The 27,064-nt window shown below is 43.6% G+C and overlaps 1 protein-coding gene across 8 annotated transcripts in view; it reads left to right on the top strand.

Moving 5' to 3' along the window:
* The first annotated feature begins 21,592 nt into the window (after positions 1-21,592).
* The window catches only part of FMR1 (fragile X messenger ribonucleoprotein 1), a 31,260-nt gene continuing 25,788 nt past the window's right edge, over positions 21,593-27,064 (top strand). For 3 of the 8 annotated variants that reach the window (XM_048318747.1, XM_048318746.1, XM_048318753.1), the window contains exons 1-2: positions 24,274-24,454; positions 25,567-25,622. In XM_048318747.1, coding sequence (XP_048174704.1) covers positions 24,403-24,454; positions 25,567-25,622 — 108 coding nt within the window. In that variant the 5' untranslated portion in view covers positions 24,274-24,402. Of the gene's footprint in view, positions 21,850-24,273; positions 24,455-25,566; positions 25,623-27,064 lie in introns of those variants that run through there. The other 5 variants (XM_048318752.1, XM_048318750.1, XM_048318754.1 and 2 more) reach the window with 4 other exon arrangements.

Here is a 27,064-nt window from a genome sequence, read left to right as displayed (position 1 = left end):
GGAGAACGTAAAGGAAGCCCTTGAGCCATGACAGAGGCAGCAAGATATTATTTTCTCTTTAAAATCTTAGGAAGTGCTTTGAATGAAACACAGATTTCTCTTCCTAAATTCAAAAAGCAACTATTAACTAAATATCAACCCTGGAATGTTTTTTTTCTGCCAGTCTGAGATTAGCAGCAAACAACAGAAAAGTGAGTGACAGTTGTACAAAGCCTTACACAACCTCATTTTCCTCTAAATATAAAACCTGCTTTCTGTTTTGCTATTCCAAAGCATGTAAATTATTTTTTTGAGACTTCAAATGAATTCACCTGGCATTTAAAGTTCAGCCTCAAATGGGAAGATTTCAAGAAAACTAGAAGAATTCAAGTGAAAGAATAGACAAAGACTTTACTGCACATTTCTTGAATACAAAAAATACAGTTCCTAAATCAATAGAGCTCTCCAGCTCCGAGCATGAGCACACTCTTGACTGGCACATAAATTAGAAACAGATAAATATTGGCATTGAAGTATCTGCTTGTGTTTTTAAGGTCCATAGCATACTTGCATCTTTTCCTTGTCATGGGAGGAAAATTGATGTTACACAGATACTTTTTGGTGCCTTTAAGAAGTGACCTAGGAATTGTTAGTGTGACTTACTCCTTCTGAATTATCACTTGAACAGAAGAAGACTGTAGGTTATTTGGAAAAAGATGGGAAAATACCTCAAATAATGTCCTAAATAGGTACTATCAAGCTAGCTTTGGGTTTCTTGTAGAGCTGGATGCTAATCACACAAGTAGATTTAACTCTTTAGTAAGTTCTCTGAAATCTGTTAAAACTATCTTGGTATGATTTAGAAAAGTCCATTTCTTGAAGTATACATTTCTCCTTTTTTCATCTGGGGAATTTTTTCACCTACATGTAGAAAGGTGCTACTTTATTCTGAAAAGAAAAATCTATTTTTTATTTGAAGATTTCTTTGGCAGAAGAGAAACTCAGTTGTAGAGTTGCTCTTAGAATCCTGTGGGAAATAAAAGAACAGAATATGCTGAAGGGTGGTTGGGGGGAAGGAAAGGAAATGTCTTCAGATATGTGTCACTATATTATTCTGATCTATAGAGGCCTTTCAGAGTGTAATGCAATGCAATTTATTTTAGGTGGAACAGCACCCCCAGAAGGCACAATTTTGAACTGAGAGTTGTCAAAATTGGGAGGGGAAGCATAAAGAGCCTAGCAGGGAACTGCTGCTTGCTTCTGGCACGTGCTTATATAAAAATCCATTGGCTGTGAATAATACTGGCTTTGGAAGCAAGGTAGAGAGAAGCATGCAATAAAAGGTGAAACAGTGCAGTGATTTTTGGTGCTCTTTTCACACATCTCTGTGTGTAGTCATGTTAGAAGACTGCAATTCATGTAAATAGCTGTTGTAATGAATATAAGGATTAATGCTACTAAAAAGAGTCTTTCTGAATTCTAGAGGTGTCTGAATACCAAAGCCTGCTCAGATTAGGAAGGGAATTAGAAAGAGGTTCTTTTCAATAATCAAACCTAGCCCTACAGTGAATAATCAGAAGGAGCAATGCACACTGTCAAAAATTAATAGCCTTAGCTCTCTTTCCTTGGAGGAAACTAAAACCCAGCAGGAAATTCAGGATGATATGCAATTTGTATGCACAAAACCATGTACATAAAGCCTGGATAAACATCTTTAGCTTGGATCACCCTGAAGTCCACAATGCCCCTACTGCCTTCAAAAAGAGAGCTGCACATTTGTTCCACATGGTGTGGCAGCCAATCTATAAGACCTATTTAACTTTACACTTCTGAACACGTTGCTACTTTCTGCCTTCTAGGACAAGCTCAACAATTCATACAGTAGAAGTTATTTTGGATTTGCAGATAAGCAAGCTATTTAGTGCCTGAAACATCTCTGCATTATAGGTCAATAGGAACTCTTTAGTCAGCTTTTTCTATTTTCTGTGTACAGAGGAAATTTCAAAACATGTCACTCAGCCCAAGAAACAAGCTGATGCTCAGACTAGTTATTTTTAAATTTGGGTCTTCACAAACAGAATATCTAACAGACTTCTTAATTTGTTATGCCACTCATTGGCTTTAAATCTACAGCACCATTTAGCAACAAGACCAGTTCTGCTGTCAGTCTTGCTACCTGCTATGTTGTACCACTACCTGCAACCTGCAGTACTTGATGACAGCCTGTATGTTTAAACTAGAAGCAGCTGCAATTATAGTTTAAGAAAACTCAGGGGGTTTTGATCTCATGGATTAGAATGCTTACACTGCATCTGTTTTCCTCCCTACCACATATGAGCTGAGGAGTTCTTGGTTTTTCTATCTCTCTGATTTGCTTCCACACAAACAGGAAACCTAATACAGGGGAGATGTAGGACCTAGAGCTACGTGGCAAAACAGTAACAGTAGGTGAGTTCTAGCCCTCACTTTCCAGTATGTATTTTACGTTATCCATGAGAAATTCTCTATTATGGTTAAACAGGTCTTGGACTGCTCAAATTAATATGCCTGTACTGTAATCATTGTGACACCACCAATAACTACCTGAAATTGGAGCCTAAGGTGTTGAGAGCACCTTAAAATTTTTACTCCATATGCCCTAAACTTGGCCTCATTATTCACTACAAACTGCAAAACAGAGACACAAGCCTACCAGTGTCTCTGTCTACCTATGTCCTTCTGTCCAGAAAACACTGAATACTGCCTTAGTGAACACTATGTGCAAAGCATTAAGGTGGTTTGCAGTTTTCATTCTTTTCCATTTGTCTTTCCTGGTGAAATATCCCGCTTCTACTCAACAATTTCCACAAGTACCATACTCAGCCCCAAAATCTCTGAATGCCTTGCTGTCTGAAAGACTTTAATCTCTACAACTGTGAAAATTGATAAAAAGGTTTTCTATTATCTGCCTCCTTTAGCAGCTCCTTTTTTTCCCCCCACTTTCTATTTAACGTAACTTAACACACTTACTCAGAACTCCTTCTTTCCAAGTTATGGCATAAATTAAATAGATGCAGAAATCATGTAGCTTACATTGCATATGCCCTATACCCTTTCTCTAAAATCATTTTGCCTACTCCTATTGTCAATGATTTGGAGCAAGGAGAAACACACTCTAACTTTACTATGCCAGCCAAGTGAGCTCCCACTCCAGGCTCTCTCCGACGCAATAAGGCAGCACATGTGGTACGAGGAAAATGCAGGGAATGTCTGAGAAGCTGGTTGCCAGGAAGAACAAAACAAAAAATAAAGGCAATATATTTTGCAGCTAAGTTTAAAAGAAGTCTGAAAGAGAAAACAGAAATAGAAAACCTAACAGGAAAGGAAATATGGAATGATAAACCAAAGAAAGCAGCAGAAATCAAGAACCTGACAAAAAGATCTGGGAAGTCAGTATGTTAAACCAGAAGTATTTGGTGAATACTTCATATTCTCACAGTATTCTAGATGCAGTCCAGTACTGATCATTTCTATTTGATTCCTCCAATTATTTTATTTCTTTGGCTTTTACATTCTTTCTACCAAGCAGGGCTTGTTGTTTTACCCTGAGCTCATCTTTCTCTTCTATAAGCCACAACCTCAACCATGCACTCAGAAAACCAAGTTGGTGTCTGGTGCAATGAATTATTTCGGTGTTATCAGCACAGCAAAGGACCCCCACCCATACTCATCCAGTCTCCTGTGTACTCCATAGGAGTGACAGCAGCCTGAAGCCTTCGGGTGGAATCAAACAGATCAACCAACACTGCCCTTAAAAGAATTTCAGCTACAGATGCAGTCTGCAAAGTGAAATCTCAAGCTTTATGGCTCTCAAAACCAACTGCAAAGAAAACTTAGGATAAAAAGGAAGAAATCTTGATTATTTCTTCCACTGGCAAAATCTAAATATAAGTAGTCTAAAAAAGCTAGGCTTTTTTGGTGGATGTCAAACTCCAACAATACAGGCTGCCTGCAACAATGCTATTAATATAACCATTCTTATTAGCACATTTTTACCACAGGAAACAAGGCGTTATTGTTTCTAATCTCTAACATATTGAATAATATTTTCAACAAGATAATTCCAAACACATTTCCTCTTGTAGCTATTTTATTACATTTCCTACAGATAATGCTTACAAAATTATCTCACTTATTGTTATTACTGTAGCCTCTGGCTTTAGGAGACAAACTCTAATAAAAAGAAAAATTCTGTTTTACATTTTTTAGTTCTAACAGGGATAAAACCTTTCTGTGTTTAGCCTCTATTATCAAAGCTCACAGTGGAAAGTGACCAAAAATCCATAAATTCATCCAACTTCTAAAAAAAAATCCCCAAACCTCCAAGTGTCAATCACCTCTAGCCTATCAAACAGGACAAAATACCTTCAGCAGTGCTTCTAAAGAAGCTATAATTATTCTATTTTATGTGACTGAAATATTAGAAGGCTCATGCCGTATTTTAGGGGGAAAAAAAGGAAAAAAATAAATTGAATAATCGCTTGTTAATGACAGGCTTTCACACTGAGATAGGAAACCCAATGTTTTTACATTATGGTACATCTGAAACTACGGTGTGATAAGGGAAAATGGGAACTAATGTAAGCTGTTTTGTTTCATAGTACTGACCAAAAAGAAAATTTAATCTTTTTTTCTAGCTGAAAAAGCTTTTCTTTTTCTCTTTGCACAAGAATAGCTGGTCAAGCAAGCAGTTCTAGGAGATAGCAAACAGCTGTAATGCAAATGCTTTCCTGGGAAAATCATATTTTTAGTCTTCTGTATAGTAGTTGGAGAGTTAAAAATGAGTACCTATTACTGTTTTATTAACACTGTCATCTGATAAGCACCCATTTTCCAAGAGACCAAGAATACAGGTTAGGAACCAAGGCTTCATATTTTGACAGACACACTGTTTTAAATTCAATCAGTTTGGACAAGTTCTTAATGGTGATTGATTTGACATAGACCAAGCAGAGTACATTTTTCAAGGAGTTCAGATTTTTATTAACATATGTATCTCCTTAAGAATAGCTATTGAAGAACATCTTACTGATTTTCTTCAATCTATATAGATTCATATCCTGAAAAAAAAACCATCCCCCCCAAACCCTAACAGTCTAAGTTCTGTTATTTTATGTGGTAAATTTTGAGTATTTTTCTACCTTTTTTCCCTCTGTGTCTTTCTAGTTTTCATCAAAATCACTGGGAAACTTGTCTTCGTGTCTGTAGAAACCAAAGAAGATGTGTAGCTGTTGAGAGGGTCGAATGGTTTTCACAGCATGTGCTTCTGAGAGAGCTGGAAATGTCTCTCACTGGTAGAAGGCCCAAGAAGGATGCTAGTCTGATCACTGTTTACTTAATTTAGACTGAAAACAGACTTAAAAGAGAGATCTCACTTGTGATTCCTTCTTCGTCTTCCTAATGCTCTATGCAATTTTTATCTAAACATAGACCCTCACTTTTCTCCTCGGGTAATTCTTGATCCTGATGTACAATTTTGTCAACCACAGGGGCACGTACAGCCTCTCCATCACCTTTTTTCAGTTAACAGAATCTCTGAATGACTTATTAATAACTCCTTTTCATGTTGGGAAGCTGTCAAAGTTAAAATCAAAGCAAGTGAATACATCAGCAATAGCTAATTACTACTCACCCAAGCAGTGCTGAGGTTTGAAAGACCTGTTTCATGCACAGAACATTGTTGGGTCTACTCTGCTCTACTCAGGTAACAAACAAAACTGTTCTTGACTTCACTAGGAATCATTCTTAGTTGATACTTGTCTTACTGGAATGCTTAACTAAGACACACCTCAGAGATCAGTCAGAAAGATGCTTTGCCCACAGGCTGCCCATCCCTGCTGTCCTCCAGCAGGACCACACTTGGTGCCTTTTCCTGCTGTCCTCCCCAACACTCTTGCAGGACATGGGGCAGGGAAAATGGGGAAATAGGCTCTATGCCATTTCTCTTTTCAGTGAGTATTGTGACTTTTTCACTTCATACAGCTTCACCATCAACAAACTGTTTGCTCATACAGCTGCTTGATCACCAGTATGCAATTCTTTTCATTTACAGAACCAGATTTTCATCTCTTTCAGTGACATCTTCTCTTTGGCCTTTAATCCTCCTCTCAGTTGCATCATCCAGAGTTTTTTCTGTCTTGTCTATAAAACTCTTACTATCATTTTGGTAATAGAGTCATATTCCCTAATGCTTTAGCCCAGAGGCTGAGATTTATTTCTTCTTTGTCCAATCAATAACAAATAGTTGAGAGACTACATGATGAGCAATATTATTTCATTTCCTATCCCCAAGTAACCACAGTCCTGCTGTTCTTCCTCAGGCTGTTGTAAAGTACATAATGAGTTTCCAGTGGGCCAAAAGCTTTGACTTCCTTCATTTTCTTCCCTTTTATGAGTGACATAACGAAAGGCTTTGATAGAATTTACAGTTTACTATAGGAAGTATTTTGTTCGTATGAATTTTGGTACAACAATTTGTGTTTATACTACTTGGAAGCTGTTTTACATGAAACTGCCACACTACTTCATTAAGACAAATTCCTTCAGGGAGCAGGATGCCTATCATGATAATGTCACATAAGAACAATTGATCTCTTGTGATTCTGACTGATAATTCTTGTCTCTTCCTGGGAAATGTTAGACAGCCATTTCAAAGACATTTTTCTTTTGTTCAGAGATGCTTTTCTCAGCAGTTGGTTAACTGTGTCTTCTGTTATTTTATCCTTCCATGTTCATCAGCTACTTTTTGGCAATACCTGACATCCCTATAAATCCTGTGTGGCAAAACCTGTTTTACCACACTCCAACCTTACTTTAGTACAGTTTCCAACTCAGACATGTGCTGCAATGTACTCAGCAGATGAGTTTTAACAAGGCACTGAAAGAGTCAAAAAAGAAGAAAAATAGTGCCTCTTAAGCGTTATTTTTAACCACAGATGTGACATTTTAATATTTAATGAAAACCGGACATGGACATCACTTCTTGTTCCATCAAATAGTATGAATATCTGAACATGCTTGAAATGCAGAATTACTGCACCATTAGAGAATCACAGAATAATTTATATTGGAAGGCATGTCTGAAGGTCATGCAGTGCAACTCTGTTCTTAGCTGGGCAGCTTAGATCCTGCAGACTGAAGCAGGAGATGACGGGGGGAACCTTGACCTCACTGGAACAGTAGCAAAGCTCTGGGGTACTTCTGCTCAGCAGAGCCCTGCACCAAAACAAGCTTGTCATAGGACTTCAGTATTGCTGGTGAGGTGTAGCTGGTGACTCTAGAGCAAGAAAATAACCTGGGATTCCTAGTGATGACTTTTTGCATGTCACCAACCCAAGCTTTTGTTTTGCCGACCAGGGGATGCCAAGCTGCCCACACTCTCAGGCAGCCAACAGGAAAACAGCCACTGCAGCTGCTGCAGAGGCACAACACCTCTGCAAGAGGAACCCTGTCTTTCACTCACTGAAATCTGAAGTTTTCCTTCCACGGTTAAAACATTCCTAAAAAAACAGCTTCCAGGCTACGCAATTTTTCTTATTCCAAGAGATTCAGAGAGCACTCATAAAATAAATACACTGGTCTTGTTTTCGATCTCTTCTGAAAAATGTTACATGTACAAAAGGAAAGCTGATACATCGAGTGAATCACACCTCTTCAAAATGCAAATCAATAATCACAACTGACATCAAAACATTGGAGTTCTGGCAAATCTTTTGTAAAGGTGTGAATTGTTCATCTAACTACTACTAACATCTAATACAGGACTAGATATTTTCGCAATAATATTAACAAAAGCAGAAGATGTATAAAGCGGGGAGACAAATGAGTTCTGCCAAAGCTCTACTTTAGCAACCTTCCCTTTAATATTATGATGATTTTGCTGAAAATATCATTTGATTTGGTTAACCAATACATTATTGAAGGGGAGCCTTTCCAAGGGTAAAGAGTACAGCACCAAAGTTCTTCCTGCAGAATGACAATATTTTAGTTGACTCTTCATTACAACCCAAGAGAGCACAACCTCCCTCTCCATTTTCAGTACATATGATTTTATTTGAAAGGCTGTGAAAATGAAAAAGAACTCTAAGCTGAAAGGAACAGGACCATTCAAGTAAAACAGGTTTATTCCAGTTAAAGGGTTCATGAGGAAACTTCAAGCTTTGACACATGTACTGCACAAGTGCTTGACAGTCTTCAGAGCGCCTGAAAGTAATGGAAGAACACTCTAGGTCATGATAGATAAGATAGCTCTCAAAATTAAAATTCATTCATTCAGCATAATAAAAAAAAAAACTTTATAAGAGTCTAAATTCACTATTAACAAAAACAAAACCAGAAGGTATTACAGGTTGTGTTTAACGTGTTTCCAGTAATTCTCCTGGGTTATACGAAACACGCCTTGTCCTGGGGGGCCCTCGTGTGGCCGCACCCTGGTACTGCAGCGGGCACCTGCGCGCTCCGGCAGCCTCACGCCGCGGGGCCACAAACACCGCGCCTCTTCCGCAGCTTTAGACCGGACAGAAAACGACACTTCATATGAAGTGATTGTTGAAAGACACAGGGAAAAGTGAAAGGTGAAAGCATAGCTATGTCCAGGATATAAATCTACAAATGGTATGTCAAAGACTGTGTTTCGAACTAGTAAAGAATAAAACATTAGCTACTGGGACAAAAATGTCAGTTATGTAAGCCAAAAAACCAAACAAAAAAACGAAACCAACTACAACAAAAACCATAACTAAGAGACTATTACTGTAGGGTATTTTTTTCTTTTGCTTGTTTTTTTTTTTTTTTCACACTATTCATCTGTTGCTACAGCATAAGATTACAGCACTGTTTTCTATAACAATTTAGTGGGAAAATACAAATCATTTAAGTTCTATATGCTTCTAACAGGAAGTTAAATACCACAGTCTGTCAGGAGAATGACCTTTTATATAGTAGTTCCATAGCAGTTCCCATCAGGGTCAATACAAATAACGTTAAGGCCGTATAAATGGACTGGCATATACAGCCTTTGAAATACAGATTTATTGCTCCTCGACATCACTGGGAATTCTGCTATGGATTGGAAAGAGTCATGTGATGTTTTCATATTAATCTCAGCTAAAAGTGCAGTATGTTCAAGAGAGGCAGTCATCAACCTTCATAAATCTCTGTGTCAGCTTCAGATTAAAGCCTCCTGTTCCTGTGCACAGCAAAAGAAACGCCTGATGGTCGCTCAGTTGATTTACAATGGGTGCTAGGAAAACATGTCCGTGTTCTGTGTAACACACTCAGGTGAGTATTCTAGAAATGTCTATTTATTGTACAGATAATTTTCTAGTTTAGAGGGACTAGAAATGTAGACTCTCTAAGCTCACAAGTTCCATCTTTGACATTGCTGCTGAATCTGCAGACTCAACTTAGGTAAATTAGTTGAATTTATTACCAATCAAAGCAGGAAAATGAGAAGTAACAAAAATCCTAAAATCACTTTCCCCCCACCCCTCTTTCCTTCATGGGCTTTAACGTTATTCCCAATTCTCTATCTCCTGGCCCCAAAGATGCCGAGGAACAGGGAAAGGGGGTTACAGTCAGTTCCTCACTTGAGGTTCCTGCTGCTGCTCTCCCCACCTGCAGCAGGAGAACTTCTTCCCCTGCTCCAGCATGGGTTCCCTCCTATGGGAGACAGCACTCCATCAACTCCAGCGTGAGTCCCTCCCACGGGGTACATCCTCCAGGCACAGGCTGCTCCAGAGTGGGTCCCCTGCGGGGTCACAAGTCCTGCTGGCAAACGTGCTCCAGCATGGGCTTCTCTCTCCATGGGGCCAGACCCCTGCCACAAGCCTGCTCCAGCACAGTCATCCCATGGGGCCAGAACCTCCTTTGCGCATCTCCCTGCTCCAGTGTTCGCTCCTCCCTGGGCTGCAGCTGCATCTCTGCTCCCCACAGACCCCCTTGGGCTGCCTCTCCATGGGCAGCACCAGGGGCTGCAGGGGAATCTCTGCTCGGGCACCTGGAGCACCTCCTGCCCCTCCTGCACTGACCTGGGTGTCTGCAGGGCTGTTCCTCTCACGTATTCTCACTTCTCTCTTCTCTGGCCACAATACTTCCACACAGTATTTTTTTTTCTCTCCTTAAATATGTTATCACAGAAGCATTATTAACATTCCTTACATGTTAAAGATGGGCTTGGCCTTGGCACCAGTGGCAGCTCCATCCTGGAGCCAGCTGTTATTGGCCCTGTCAGACATGGGGGAAGCTTCTGGCAGCTTCTCACCTGCCATCCCTGTGATCCCCTCCCACACACTCCACCAAAACCTGGCCACGGCAGCCCAGTACACTGAGGAATGTTGCCCTTTGACACATACACAGGGGCTGGTTGAAAAGTCAGTGAAGACCCTTGTGGAATCCATCGAAGTGTAGCTGACCACAGTGCAGCCATCTCCATCTGCGTTGCTATCCAAGGTTCTGCTTACAGCCACTGCAATGTATGGCTGCACTTGCCTCCCTCTCAAGATAGCCAGAGAATCAGAGCCATTTTGATGCCAGTAACTTTTGGACACAATTCTTAATTCTGCGGACGAAAGCCACCCCAGGTAGATTAACTCTTAATGGACCAATCTTTCCTTTTCTAATCACAGCATCAATGCCTATATCATGATGATCAAAGAATATTAAGTTTCTGGTCCCCAGAGATAAAAGCTCTTATTCAAGGGCTGAATGCTCATACTAGAACTCCGTGACCTGACCTGAGGGCTGCTGTGTGACCCAGCATGCACACTGCACACAGGGCGTCTGCAAGGGGTGCCTACGGGTGTGTCTGACCATGTGAAAAAAACAGAGTATTTCTCTCGTGTTGCATTCTAACCAGTTGTATCCCAGGTTTTATGGAAGGTTTTTTCAGTTTAAATTCATCCATTTTCAAGACATAATTCAGGGAATCTTTTCACTTTCATCTCATGTTATTTGGTTAGTGATTTAAAAAAAATTAGCTGAATAAACTAACATGAAGTTTTCCATATGAATGTGAGTGTAGTCTATTAAAAAGGACTGTTTACAATACCAATATGCTTCTTGTTGGGGAAGATGAAACAGGAAAGCCTTGGAAATATGATTGCCTGACAAAAGATTTTGGGAATATGAAAACTACAGGCAACATCGAAATGAAAGCCACTTTTGAAATACCAGGTCTTAGTTACTGAACAACTAGAAAACAATGGTATGGCCGACTGAAGTAATCCCCTCTTGATGGAACAATACCCTCTGCTTGCAAACAGGTCCAAGGGTCAGAGCAGACCCTACTAGCTCAGCAGAAGGGGTCCAAAGAGTAGTTTTTAGAAGTTAAGATGTACACTCTATGGTAATATAAGAACTCTTATAGGCTGTATGTAAATGCTATAGGATTTGTATCTTGTATTAGATTGGTTAGTGACAATTAGAATATTCAGTGCAGAAGATGATTTATTGTATTGTAACCAGGACTTCAGACATTCTCACTCTCTCTCTTCTTCTCATTCACATTCTCATTCTCTCTTCCATTCTATTCTCCTGCTCTCTCTTCCACTCTTGCTCTTACACTCTCTCTCTCACCCGTTCACTCTCTTGCTCTCTTGGGCCTGCTCAGAGCTGAGTCTACCAGCTCTGAGCAGTGCCCCAATACCCACGCCCTTTACAATAAACCGGCTGTGTCCCAAGACCTGCCTATAGAGATCTCTCGTCTCCATCCGTCACTGTCTACGTCCGGCCCGTCCCGACTGGACCCCAGAACCCCCGTAACCTACAGTCTGGCGCCCACCGTGATTGACGAGCCCACACCCAGCACCTGCAGCCTGGCACACAACGTGATTGAACGCCCGGTTCAGCTTTCTCCATCTGTAGGACTTTTCTCCATGGACGGTAACTAAAAGACCAGTTATAGCCACCTAGAACTTGTCGTGAGCACCGGCATACCGATGCTGCGCATCGTAATAGCTGGAGCTCTGTAATTCTGCTGAGGCAGCCTTCGAGCACGGGGTTTACCTGGAGCTCTTGGAGGCAATTGCCTGGCAGTCCTCGAGCACGGGCCGCCACTGCTGCGCAGCGGCCCCCTGGAGCTCTTTGAGGAGGTCTGCCGTATCACCCCTCGAGCACGGACACGCTGCTAAGCAGTACTGACCGGAGCTCTGCGGAGGGAAATCTGCCGCACGCCCGAGCACAGGCGAGTAGTGCTGAGCACCGCCCGCACTGGAGCTCAGTGCGGACCCACCCGTGAGGTCCTGAGCACGGAAAGCCGTTGCCAAGCGACGCCTGAAACCGGAGCTCTGGGAAAGGACCGAAAAGCGGCGTCCTGAGTGCTGAGTGGAGTGCCTGGCCAGCCCCGCACGACAGACATCTGAGTAAGGACGCTGCTCCTGCGACATCACCTAAGTGAGTATCATACTGGTCTAAAAAATGGGACAAACCCACTCTGCCCATGACAGAGATCTCTATAAGCAACTTAAGCATTTACTTATAAGCTCTGGTCCAAGTCAGTTGCCTAAACACGAGCTAAAAAATCTTTTAGAATGGACCCGACTTAATTTCCCAAATGCTGACCGTTCAGCCGTCTTTAAAAGAGACTTTTGGGACACAGTTGGAGTTAAGCTCTTTAATAATATCTCCTACCGGGATATGGCAGCCGCGCAGCTGCTCCCAGCTTGCAGAGCGCTGGTAGAGCTGTTTGCCGCCGTGGCGCCGCCCGCAGCAGTCACCCCGCCGAGCCCGGTTCCAGCTGCGAGTCCGCCCCTTGCCGTCGCGAGCCCGCAGCGGAGCACGGCCCCCGCCCCTCCGCCGGACCCCGTGGCTCCGATACCCGCGGTCCGGCTGACGCGCGCCGCCCCGCCCCCCGCGCTCGCGGCCCCCGCGCCCGTTACCCCGGCCCCAGCCACCCCACCGGACCCTACGGCCCCTCCCGCCCCTCCCGCCATCCCGTTCCTCCCCGCTGCCCCATCCCCCGCGGCCCCCGCCCTCAGTGCCAGCGTCTCCGCGGCCCCGCCCCTTGCCCCTGCCCCTCCGTGCCCCCCCCCGGTTCCGTCACCGCGGCTCCACCCCCCCCTGCTGCCGTCATTGCTACCCCACCCCCCGCTGCTGACATCATGGTGGCCCCGCCCCCCGGCGGTACCCCCGGCGGGGCCAGCGCCTACCCCCCTGCTACCTACGGGTGTTACCCCTCCCCCAGCCGCGCCGGTTATGGCCATGGCTGCCATTATAGCCGGCCCCCCCCAAAGCCAAGCGGCGACCCTTCTTCCAGCCCCCCAGGTCCCCCCCCCCCCACACGGCGCCGATGATAGCCATTGTTCCATCCGCGTCCGCCGCTGCTGCGTCTTCACAGTCCCCTGCCGCTCCCGAAACACTGGTGCCCACAGCGCCGGCCACGGCTGTCCTGCTGTCTCCGGCACCCCCTGTGCACGTTACCGCAGGAACCCTACCCCCCCACCCTGCCGTTCAAGCGCGCGCAGCACGCCCCGAGCGGTCCCCCGGCCCCGTGGCGGCACAGCAGCCGCCTGTGTCTACTCCCGTCTCTGCTGCCGTTTCTGTGCTGTTCCCCGATCCCCGCACACCATCGCTTGCGCTGGGAGCGCCCCAGCTCCGCGAGCCACTTGATGCCGGTGCCGCGCTGCCTGCACGGAGGTCTGCAGTCTCCTCCGTTCCTGCCCCTGCTCCAGCTACGTCTCCCGGCACTGCAGCCCCATCTCCCGCGGCACCACCACCCACCCCAGCCCAGCCTACAAGCTTCCAGCAGCAGCACGCCGCGGTCCAGCCACCAGCCCTCCTGCCTCCCGCGACCGCAGCCCCAGCCCCTGGTTCTGCAGTCCTGCCATCTCCCGCTTTGCCCGAACCGCCCGCCACACGGACTGCTGCCCTTACAGCCTACCGCGCGGACCTGATGACGCAACACGCGCATGCGCCATTGCTGCAACTCCCGGACCAGTGGTATCAGTCCGCTCAGACTTCTCCAACCTCAGCACCGCTCCCGGGACCAGCCGCGCATCCTCCCGCGACTCCGCCGCGCAGCTCCACCCCGCCTCCTCGCCCGCCGCCACCGAGATCGGCTGCACCACTCCCGAACTCTGCCGTTCCATCGCTGCCCCTGCCGGGTCCCATCCCCGCGCCGCAGCCGCCCCCGCCGGGGTCCCCCGACACCGTACAGCCGTATCCCTCCGCGCAGCGCAGCCTTGCCTCAGAAGACGCGAGCAGGGGGGGAACCGAGAGCAATAATGCAGCTCCAGTGGCAGGGGAGACGGAGAGCCCCTCTGCCGGAGCTGATGCTTTAAATCTAACACAAGTAAACTCTGAAAAGCAGCCAGATTTGTTTGCAATAAGCCCCAGAGTCCCGCCGGCAAGCGGCGGGGATCTTGCAACCCAGAAAGAGAAAACGAGTTCTGAAAGTTTGTCAGCGCTACCTTCTGAATCAAAAAATCCTCCAAAGTGCTCAGATTATTCTAAATTAACAGATTGCCATGAAATAAGACCCCAAATCTATAAAGATGAAAGTCTTAGTCTATTAACTAAGCCTGTGATAGCTAGCCAACAGCCTGACAGTCCTAAAATGTGGGCTCCCATCTCCACTCTTCAAATTAAAGAACTAAAAAGTGCTGTAAGATACAGTGGCATTTGCTCACCGTATCTTAAACAACTGCCAAAAAGTACCCTAAAAGGAACACATCAAACTTTAAAACGCATTTTAAATCAACAGAAAAGGGGAAAAGCCCAGGATACACCTCAAAGAAGGTTGAATAAAGCCTTGTATGTTTTTAATTTCTTGAACAGCTCTGCAGAAGAGCCTGATCCCCCCATCTTCAGACATTTCCTAAACAACAAAAAAGCAAAACTGAAAGAGCACCCTCCAGTTTTAATTAAGAATTTAGCATCAGGAAAAATAGAAAGACCTTATGATCTTATAATGTGGGGAAAGGGATTTGCATGTCTCTCCACAGGTGAAGGAACCAAGTGGATTCCAGCAAAGAACGTGAAGCTGTACCACGCATCAAAGCCCACTGTCTGTTCCACTTCAGCCAGTGACCCCACGAGTGGAAGCCGAGAAGCCGGCACTGAAATGTGAACTCGGCAGAACCACTGAGAGAATATTGTCTGCCAGAAACAGCTCGAGAAAAGAATGGAGTTTTAGCATTATTTGTGTAGATGCATGTTGCTTTTAACCTTTTGTTTTTGTTTTTATAATGAAGCTTTACCTGTAAATCAACCAAAGACAAAACCTAAGGGACCTAGCTAACCAAATTACAACAGATAACTCGTCTTGGCTAGACAGTTTGTTTGATGGTTGGAGCTTTGCACCCTGGCTAAGGGAACTCTGTAAAATAGGCTTGATTATTCTAGTAGTAATAATTACAGTTTTAGTAGCAGTACCTTGTATACTTCAGTGTGTGCAAAAAATGACGAGTAAGACTATGTCTAATATCTTAATTGTCCGTCGAAAAGGGGGAGATGTTGGGGAAGATGAAACAGGAAAGCCTTGGAAATATGATTGCCTGACAAAAGATTTTGGGAATATGAAAACTACAGGCAACATCGAAATGAAAGCCACTTTTGAAATACCAGGTCTTAGTTACTGAACAACTAGAAAACAATGGTATGGCCGACTGAAGTAATCCCCTCTTGATGGAACAATACCCTCTGCTTGCAAACAGGTCCAAGGGTCAGAGCAGACCCTACTAGCTCAGCAGAAGGGGTCCAAAGAGTAGTTTTTAGAAGTTAAGATGTAACACTCTATGGTAATATAAGAACTCTTATAGGCTGTATGTAAATGCTATAGGATTTGTATCTTGTATTAGATTGGTTAGTGACAATTAGAATATTCAGTGCAGAAGATGATTTATTGTATTGTAACCAGGACTTCAGACATTCTCACTCTCTCTCTTCTTCTCATTCACATTCTCATTCTCTCTTCCATTCTATTCTCCTGCTCTCTCTTCCACTCTTGCTCTTACACTCTCTCTCTCACCCGTTCACTCTCTTGCTCTCTTGGGCCTGCTCAGAGCTGAGTCTACCAGCTCTGAGCAGTGCCCCAATACCCACGCCCTTTACAATAAACCGGCTGTGTCCCAAGACCTGCCTATAGAGATCTCTCATCTCCATCCGTCACCGTCTACGTCCGGCCGTCCCGACTGGACCCCCAGAACCCCCGTAACCTACACTTCTGCAGAGGAAATAACATGCAGGTTTAATATGATAAATGCATTTGTGGGGTTACAAAGAGAAGTGGATGGAAACTCATGAGTGGAAGGTGAAACCAAATAATTAAGCAGCAAAATGCTACATGGTACATTTTCAAATTCACTGACGTGCGAAAAGAGGAAATCTGCTACTGAGAGTTGTGGACCAACAACAGGATATACAGTCATTGTTCTGGAAGAATGTAGAAATTACTATTAATTTTAAATGAGACCTGTTATTCCAACAAATAACGTAACATGGAGCAAATAAAAAAGAGGTTACCCACCCAGACTATTATTTCACAGGTGAGTTGGATGACAATGTTGTTTTTTGAATAAGCAAACTGAGCTAGAGCTTGATAGTTTAATAGGCAGTATTTTAAAAACACCTTCTTTTTAGAATATTATGTCTGTGTAAGCTACAAATTTCAATAACCTCCTGAAGTTCAGATTCCAGTGTTTACTTCTTTGACTTGCCTCTGTGAAACTGGGAGGTTTATGTACTCCGGGCACAAAGTAGTCTTAAATCCCTCAGCCTTCCTTCCATATTCAGGTCAGGAAGACACAGTATACTGTAGAAACTGAAAACCACTAGTGGAAACATATATCTACACTAAAGTAGAATCTGTGGCAAAAATGAACCTTGGATGGCTATCTACTCCCTGGCTACATATTTGGAGGCAGAGGTGAACTAATGACTTATAAAAGAAACAGAGAAACAGTCAAGTTTCTTTGAAGGTCAGCTTAAGTAATTAAGAGAAAATCAATAGACCAGTTGGTCTCACTAATATATTTTTACAAGGTTAAAGATTACCCACCATCCTAATACATGTAATGAAGGATTTTTGGGTTTAATCATTTTTCAGTATTCAGGTTTGTCTTTTTGCAATTGTCATACTTTTCTTGCCTCTCCATGTGAATACTGCCTTAATAGAGTATTTTATTAGCACTCCCAGATAAAGTTCATGTTAACTATTCAAAGAACTGAACAAACAGGCATAGCATAATCTGATTTCTTGTCCACACACAGTAACTCTCCAAATCATCCCTGGTTTAGTTCAGCTTGTCTTCAGGAGTTCTGGGGATGTCCACTGCTCTACACCCTGATTGGGATATCTGTCATTTCTGTGTATCACTTCAGTCAAGGACAAGCTAATAAAACTGCAATACTTTGGTTATATTTAACCTTCAGCTATTATTGATTATTCATAAAGCAATGCTAAGAAGTTTTTCATCTTTGTATCTCTATTAACTGTAACTGCTTCTTCCAAGTGCTGGTTATTATAACATCACCATTTCAGTGAGGTTATTGAAAAGCGTTTATTGAGAATATCATGTGAACTAACAAGAAAAGAGCATCTGACCATCTTTAATAGTCTTCTGCCCCTGAAACTTTTGGCTACAGCTTTAAACTGACAGGACAATAGCCTGAATTGTTCAGTCTAATTGAAACAACTCAAAATCCTGTGTATCCCACATGAATGCAAAGTCCCTTTGTCTCAGTATCACAGTGTCAGAAATAAGAGACATATATTGTTACTACTAGCTTTAAATGGAAATATGGAGGTCTAAGTATCACCTGTATGACATGCTGGAAATCATAATGGAGGGGACAAGGAGTCAGCCCAGGAGAGGCTCCCATGTGAAGTGATGCACAAGGAAAATCAGCAGATAGAAATTTGAAAGGTTGAGTTAAAATCTCTATGAATCTTGTCAAGACTGAAGCCCAAAGTAAGGAGAACTGTATAAAATTCCATTAAGAGACTTTGATATTTAATTGGATTATCATCTTTTTAAAAGAATGTTTCATGAGTAACTCTTACCTGTAGTTCCTGACCATCCCTTTAGGTAAATCTCACCAGGTGAGGACAATACTCAGTAGTTCCTGTCACTCATATCCCAGTGTCTATAGGAAGGGTCTTTCACAGATCAGGATGTTGAGGAAGGCTCTGACGGTTGCTGCTGTTCTGAAGGGTTGGCACTGATGGCTACATTTTAAATTCTTAACTCCTTCAATGTATGGAATCAAAACTGGCATTTCCTAGTGGAAGTCCATGAACAACTGGAACATCTAAGACATGAATCCTCAGAAAAAAGTATTAGCTAAACTGGTACCAATGATCAAAGATTAAGGACTGTGATATGATCAAGGAGTGTCATTTACCTGCACTTTCTGTCCTTCAGCTTTCCTAAGGAGATGGGAAGGGACCTTTTTCTTATATCCTCTATAACTACTTAAGAACCCATTTGAGTAAATCAATTAGCGAATAAAAGTCAAAATTGTTTTATTTTGCCTTTTAATTATTTGGAGGATGAAAAGAGGTATTTCAAATCAGTGTGCCACAAATCCAGCCAGCAGCTCAGCCTGCAAGCACCAAGCTGTGTAAATCTGAGTAAGAAATAGAAGCACTGGGTTTCTATTCTATCCTCAGGACCAGACCCAGGACTTGGAACAGGTCAGTAGAGATTACTGGAAAATATGAAAGAATTCAAGGAGATGAAGGCGTGGGAAATTTTGGTTGAATTATAAAAGTCACTGCACACATCAAGGTTGAAACTAGATGATCTTTCAGGTCCCTTCCAACCCTAAACCTTCTGTGATTTTATGATTATATACAACTGAAGTCTAGTATTTCAATTAAATAACATTTTACCTTTACTTCTTTAGTAAAAGACTTTAATGGAATTACTGAGATGTACTTTCATAGCGTCACTGCATTTGAAAAAAAGACACATTGGAAAAGATTTAGTTTACTGTAAGTCTATCTAAGAACTAGTTACTTAATTTGTGAACACACTGCAGAAGACATGGACAGTTCAATCTGAAAATAGTTCAAAGTAAAAATCAAAGTAAAATAGGAAAAACAATAAGTAATTTGAAAATCAAGAGGAAAGGTTAGGAGTAAATGAGCAGAAAAACTAGACAGTGTGCTCTGGAGATAAATGCATGCTCTCATTAGGTAGACAAGGATTAGAACACCCATTAGTCAGGTCAAAACAAAAAATTTTAAATTTAAGCAACAGCAACGAAAATTTAAGTTAAGCATTAGGGAAGATCATACAGTACAGCAGCTTTTATCTTGGGGAGAGTAGTGAAATCATCACTGGAAGACAGAGCTAAATTAGACACCTTTATATTCTGTCTGCTCAGAGATAGTCTGTCTTCATGACAGCAACCTATTTGATTAAAAAGAGAATAATTATGACAAACAACGAATGCAAAAAAAAAAAAGACAAAACTTCAGCTAACTTTCAGAGCTGGGCATCATCACTCCTGGCAGACTGTTGAAACACTGAGTTGAACCATTTATATAGTTTCTAGCTTTAAAAAAAAAGTATTCCAACATGAACCAAGTCACAAGAGTGATCCATTGTATCTAAATTTCTTCATGGAGAGTCTGTAAGATCTAATCTCTGTCTGGTGGGGTTTTATCCATACAAAAAACTTGTGTCATTGCTCCTCTGCTCCTCATCTTTAAATTTTTCTTTCTTCAGTTCCTCTTGGACCCTCTGCCATCCCCAAGCAGGTCAATCCTGTGACTGTCCATCTAATGAGTGCAGTGGGTGCAGAATTTCACCACATGACTCATGTAAGGAGAGCATCACACACAGAGAAATCACAGCCACAGTAATATATTGTGATTTTTGAGTGTAAAGGTGTAACGGTTGGGATTTTTTTCCTTCTCTGATTCTTTGTGATTATGTTAGAAAACATGAAGATGTCAATGTTTGTGCAGGTCTAATGTAAGGCTGAACAAGCAGCTTTTGTGCCAGTGCACTTTAAGCTGCAGATGTTCCATCATATCGGAGCTCTTTATCAACCACCAGGTTCTACAGTGAACTGTACATTCGATGTCATGCTGAAACGGCTGTGAGGGTTTAAATGCAGCTGAAGGCTGCAGTTGATGATCCTGGTGGTCTTTTTCAACATTATTGAATCTACAGTCCTAAAATAACATTATGTGTTACACAGGGAACTTGTGTGTTGAACAAAGGAACTGCTGCAGGGCGAGGCGGAGGAATGATCCCTTCAGCTAAGCTCTTCTGGTGCCAGACCCTTTGGGAGGTGTTCAGGTCTTCAGCAAAACCACCATAGCAGGAGCAGGACCGTTCCTAATGCAGAGTCACAATTCAAGGAATCACAGAATGTCCTGAGTTGGAAGGGACTCACAAAGATCACCAAAGTCCAACTTCTGGCCCTGTACAGGACAGCCCCAAGAACCCCACCCCATTGTACAAACACTTCTTGAGCTCTGGTAGCCTTGGCGCTGTGACCACTGCCCTGGAGAGCCTATCCAGTGCTCGATCACCCTCTGGGTGAAGAACCTTTTCCTGATATCCAACCTCAACCTTCCTTGATTCAACCTCAGGCCATTCCCTCAGATCCTGTCACTAGTCACCACCGAGAGCAGTGCCTGTCCCCTGAGGAAGCTGCAGACTGCCATCGGGTCTCCCCACAGTCTCCTCCAGGCTGAACACACCAAGTGCCCTCAGCCGCTCCTCACACGGCTTCCCCTCAAGGTCCTTCACCATCCTCATGGCCTCCTTTGGACAGTAACAACTCTAGCTCTTTCTCATACTGTGGTGCCCAAAACTGCACAAAGGACCCAAGGTGTGTGTTCAATTCACATTTTTTGTTAACTCCTGGCCATGGCCAGGCAGGCAGAGCCCACTGCACGGCTGAGCCTTCCGTCCGCCAGGGCAGCCCCTCAGGGACCTACCCCAGGCCCCAAAAGCCCAGCCGCCATGTCCTACTCCATCCCAGCAGCCCCCGCGCTGCTCGGCCCATCATTCCCTTCGCCTCGCCCCGGGCTCTGCACGACCATCGCTCCCTGGGGCCGGTACTCGGCGCTGTTTGGGGCCTCAGCACCACCCGTGCCACCCGTGCCGCCCCTGCCTGAGCGCGGCCCCGGGCCGGGCACAGGGACACGGGGACGCGGACACAGACAGACAGACACACACCCGCCGCCACACGGGCTTGGCCGAGGGCGCCGCGCATCCCGACCAGCGCCGGCCAGGCCGCGCGATCTGATTGGCCAGCAGTGCCGGTCACTCAGGCGCGCGGCGCGGCATCGCGCGACCCGATTGGCCATCAGGGCGGTCACTCCGGCGCGCGGCGGGCGGGGCGGGGGAGAGAGGCGGGACCTGGGCCCCGCAACTGCCGGGTCCGCGCGCGCCCCGCGCCACTGCGGCTGCGCGCGCGCGGGGCCGTTAGAGGCGGCGGCGGCGGCGGCGGCGGGTGGGCGAGCGAGCGGCGCGCGCCGGCCCCGGTCCCGGTCCCGCCCCGCCCCTCCCGCGGTCACGTGACGCGGGCCTCGAGCGCTCGCGTGCGAACCGGGCGCCCCGCGCGCGCCCCCCCGCGCGCCGCCCGCCGCCGTTTCGGTTTCATTTCCGGCGGCCCCGGGCCCGGAGCGGCGGCGCCGAGTGGAGCCCCCGGCGTTGCCGCCCCCCTCCCCTCCCGTCCAGGGCGGCCACACCCCCCGGGCTCGGCGTGAACCGAGCGCCCCCGCCCCGCACACACACACCGCTCCTCCCCCGCCTGCGCCGGCACAGAGAAAGGGAAGGGAGGCGGCGCCGGGCCTGGGTCTCCCGCACCGCGCTCAACATGGAGGAGCTGGTGGTGGAGGTGCGGGGCTCCAACGGGGCCTTCTACAAGGTACCGGGTGCTCGCGGCCGCGCCGGGCCCCAGAGGAGGGAGCGGGGACGGCAACGGGAGGAGGAGGAGGCGGCGGCGGCTCCTCCTCCTCCTCCCCGCGCTGAGGGAGAGCGGAGGCCCCGGGGCAGGAAGGAGGAGAGAGAACCGGGCGGGGGTGGAGGCCGCGGAGGGTCCCTCGCGGTGGCCGTGCAGAGCGAGCCGGGGGCCGCCGGGGCTGAGGGGACTCGAGGCCCGATAAGGAGGGAGAGCGGGGAGGCCTCGGGCCTTCCTCCTTTGTGGGAAGGGGCGCCCGGGGCCGCCTTGTCCCGGCGCTGAGCGAGGATCAGCGCTGGGATGGGGCATTAATTGCTAAATCCTCAGCTTTTGTCGCTACTTAAGGAAAGTCTTTCTCGCCGTCCGGGTTTCCAGGAGAGCCGCACTGCATGAGCACGGCCTGCAAGGCGGGGAGGAGGGGAGCCCTCGTTAATACACATTCCTGATAAAATGCTGTGGTGGATTCTTGGTCCTAATGCCATGCCAGGGGGAGCTGCCTAGTGTTATTAAAGAGAGCATTGCTTGGCCAGATATATCTGTGCTGAGTCGCTAAATTCACGTAGTTATCAAATGTACTTCTTACTGAAATTACTTAGTGGCATTCCATGTTTGTTTCCAAGCCCTTGTGCTTAATAAAGCCATCACTGAGATTTGAACATATATTCTGAGCGCTGAATATGTTTTATTAATACCGTATAGTATTGTGTGGCTTTGCATGAGTTGGGTTGTATTAATCAGCTTATAAATATGGAATCATTTGTAGTTTTACAGAAAATAAAATTCAGATATGGTGGGTTTGGGCCTACTATCATTGATCTGTTACCAGCACACCAGGAACAGCCATGGATCAGTTTCTGCAAGTCTCCCAAGGTTTAAATGTTCCTAGGACTTTAAAAACTGGGCCTAGTTATTGTGCGACATCCAATATTTATGTTAGCAATGAAGGACCGGGTAGAGTTTCACACTCACATGTTTCCTGGGGTAAGCCAGGTAGATATCCAAATGATACAGTTCCAACACTTCCGAGTTTTTCTAAGAAAAAAAGACCTCTTAAAAGGTTATTTTTAAAATACATATGCTAGTATCTTATTCTGGAAATAATAGATCTTTTTTTTAAGTATGTATGATACAAATTAGTGGCAAGTAAGCATCCTGAGAGCTCACAGTGTTGTAGTCAAAGTTCTAGATCTGTATATTCCTTCCTGGAATTAAATAATCTAGCACTTTTAAAAATCGGGTTTACATTTTTAAAGGTACAGTATTTGGTCAGAAAGAAGCAGAAGGAGTAAAAATATATTGCACAGAGGAATTTTTAATGAGGTTGTTATCAAATTAGAGTAGTTACACACTGATGTGAAAGATGATGTTAATAATGACATGGTGCATTCTTTAGTCATAAATATTACCGAAGAAACCTGGGAGAATTGAAAGCTTCTGGAACTTATATTGTTTATGTTCAAGTTGATACCATGGGGCCCTTTCATCCCTGCGTGTAGGTGAAAGCTTCATTTGAGCATATGTTCATGGAAGCTTATTCATGATTTAGTGTAACCAAGTTTTAACTCAGACATTGCCCCAAGCTGTATGTTATGTTTGTCCTTTAACTTTTAGAAATTTTGACAGGAATTTTTTTTGTTTCCTCTTAATCACTAAGCAAGAAGACTTGGTTAAATTGTCTAAAGGGAAAAATGGGCATATGGATTTATCTGCCTTCACCTGAACTACCTCTTTAGATGGAGCATCACACTTAAGATAAATGCAACATTTTTTTTTTAAAAAGAATAAAATTGGGAGTTGTTTTACACCCTCACGCGATAATGTTAGGTGTAAACCATCAATGTTCCTCTTTTTTCTAGTTTTCTAGTTTGAATTACTTGAGTTCTAGTTACAGATTCTTCTTTCATCATAATGTCTGAGTATCACTCTGTTATAAATTAATTAATCGAAATTTTTTCTTGCGAGTTTTATGCCGATCTTATAGGAGGGCAGTTTGGTTGTAAAAAATGAATGTTGACCCAGCATAACAAGAAGTGTGCAGTGATGTCAAGTGTGAATTTAATTGCAGGATGCTTTTACTTTTTTCATTTAAAAAGTTTCTTTAAGCAGCCTCCTGAGAAGTGATTTACAACAGAAGTAATGTTTCAAACACATCAAAACCAAAACAGTTATTTTATTCAGTCTCATGGTTTACTAATACCTGGTGAAGATTTCTTTGGCTTTGAGTAATTCTGAAGATCTTAATGAGAATATGTAAATTTTTTGGGAAAATACTCCTCTCTTGATACTAAGACATGGAAGGGGAGGAGTATGAGGCTGTTATAGTCAGGATGGGACTACGTGGCTCAAGTAGGCACCTAATTGTGGCTTCAGGTTCTTATATCCTACTTGCAGGTCTCTTCGAGGACCTGAGCATTTTTGACTGTACCCAGCAGCATCTGGATCTTGATGGTACAAAACTGCCCATCTAAGCCCTGCTAAAAGTAATAAACCAGTGTTTTCTGAGATATATCCAGAGGATTCATGTTCTGCACAAAACATAGGAGATGGTTTGAGGATGCCTTCATACCCAGCTGTAAGATTTTAATTAAAATTTCATCCTGGTCAGGTGCACTGGAATACTGGAGAGTGTTGATGTGACTGCTGTAGTGGAGGCTAGTTCTTTCTGAATGGAATTTAAATGCTGCTTAGTGAATACTTTGTACTTAAATGATTTTTTTCCTTCTTGCCTAAAATGAATTATTCAGTGGAAAGCACAGTGCAGTCAATGGGCATGATTCAGGGATAATTGACAATCTGGTACCTAGAGATGCTTAGTCATGACTTGCTATGTGGTTGGGCCCAGAATCCTTGGAAAGAAAATGTTAGATTTCCTTACTTATGTTATGAAGACTGGTCCAACAAACCACCAGGACTATGAATCCAACGGGTGGGAACTGCCTTTTTGCAGCTCACAGCCAAGTAACTAAATCTAGAAGGTGTGCAGTATTGGGGCATATCTGCTCATATCTTTTCTTGTATAGGAGTAGTAAATTGGGTTTTGAAGTTCTTGTCTCATTCACAGAGGACTAGTAGACAGCCTTTGTTAAATCTTTTTGGGATTAGCTTTAGGTATTTTCCCTCTAAAAGGGGACATGCTGGATGCCTTTCCAACATGGGATTGATTTTTTTTTTTTTTTTTTTTTTTTCTCCAGTTTGGGAGTGAGTCTCTCTTGTGTCCTCTGCTAAAGATGGAAACCATCCTGTTTGTGAGGCAGATAGTTTTGGAATAGTGTATATTGTTAACATCTGTATGTTGTCTGTAACCCAATCTTTGCCACTTCTTGCTCTATAACCTTGTGAAAATCTTCCACTTTTTATCCCAATAGTTTCAGCGCCTTGCTGTTGTTTGCTTGGTTTTATAGATAACTTCGTTGAAGCTACAACTGATAAAATAATTCATCTTTCTTACTACTTTATTACTCCAGGTTTCACTGTTAGCAACTGTTCCTGTGGCCCTTTGTATCCATTTTTTTTCTTTCACTGTTCCATACAGACACCCTCAGCCAGTATCTCCAGTCTCTTTGTACATTCATAAGCCTGTCTGCCCAGCCCTTCTGAGGGTGACTGCCTGTACCCTTTTTCCTCGTCTGGTGACCATTTCTGTGACTATTTTTCTTTCCCTATTCTGTTCCTTTGTATGTCCAGCCTTTCTCAGACTTGATTATCCACCGAGTTCCCTTTTGACATTCTCCTTCCAACAGGTATGAAATGTTACAGAACTGTTACACTAACAGTAGATGCACGTTTGTTATCAACATAGTTTTTTTTATGTTAAAAAGCGTATTTTCCCTACTTTACCTTCTTACAGTTAATTATCCTCCTTTATTAAAATGGTTGACAATGCTCGAATCTGATGATGTGAGCAGACTTTTAAAAAAGCAACAAAATTTCATGGCAGCTGAAGCCTTTATTTTTTCCTTTGAAGTGTCTGTCATTCCATTTAGCATAAAAATAAAATATATGCTGGTGTTTCCAATAATTCTTTTTTAACAAATAATTTGTAAAATTTAGACCATATATTCAGCATGTAACCATTCTTAAAACGTGAATGCTTATGTGTTTGGGAAATGCCATGCTGTAAACTTTTTTACTTAATTATATCTCAAGCATGGAGAGAACTGAAATGGTTTATGTGACTCAGAGTCAAATTTGGTGTAGAAAACTTATCACATGTGATTTTTTTTTTCCACATTAGAGAAGAATCAACCTTTGCCATTCTAAAATGTGCTTCTGTTCACAGATAATTTTTTGTGTACTCTTTCTTGGTATTTCTTCTGTTAGCAATAGTGGTATCTCAGCTGCTGCAGTCTTTCAATGTCCTCCTACCTCATTTTGCTTCCATCCAGTTTCACTTTGTTTTTAAGACATTTCATCTTGGTGTTCAAATTCATCAGAGCCACTGTTCCGTCCCTTCATGGGGGGGTGCATTTTAAACTCACACATGTGCACCTTTGTGTTTGAATTTCCATGCCTACTTATGCTCTTTATCTAAAAAAGGCTGATGAATGATTATTGTATTTCTTGTGATACTTTGTGTGAGATCAGAGCCTCTTCTCTACCTTATTGACATCTGGGGCTGGCTTGTCCTGTGTCTGTGAATTTGGATTATGGTGTTAAAGGCTTCATTTCTTTTTAGAGTCATCTGTAATTTCACAGGTATTACAAAAACAAGACAACCAAGCAGTTCTGATAAGCATTAATTTTGGTTTTCCAAAGGCATTCCTGCTTAAATACTAGATTTTTAAGTAAAACTTAGAAATGTTTCAGACCTTTTCTGTTTCTTCTTGGAATTGTACAAATTGAAATATATAGTGCTAGAGAGTCCAAATACATTTTTGTACCACAGATCTGTTTAAGTATTTATATTGGAGGAAAATTGACATAATGGTGTGGTACAGACAATGGTAAACTGATGTGATAAGTATGTGACATTTTTCTGTGTCACAAGTAACTGAAAAACAAGGAAAACCCCTTTCTCTGGATAGATAGGATTAGGCAACCAAATATTAAGGACTGCATTAATAGTCATTATTTTATTTTGAATGGTTGTTTTTAAGGATAAATATTACAGAGAGGTCTGCAGAAGTGTTTCATATATTGCGTACTTAAAATTAGATATTTGGCAAGGCGTTGTTCACTTTGT

Source organism: Corvus hawaiiensis, chromosome 14 (genome assembly GCF_020740725.1).
Source record: "Corvus hawaiiensis isolate bCorHaw1 chromosome 14, bCorHaw1.pri.cur, whole genome shotgun sequence".
Classification (NCBI taxonomy): domain Eukaryota; kingdom Metazoa; phylum Chordata; class Aves; order Passeriformes; family Corvidae; genus Corvus; species Corvus hawaiiensis.
This window is presented reverse-complemented; position numbering and strand designations above follow the sequence as displayed.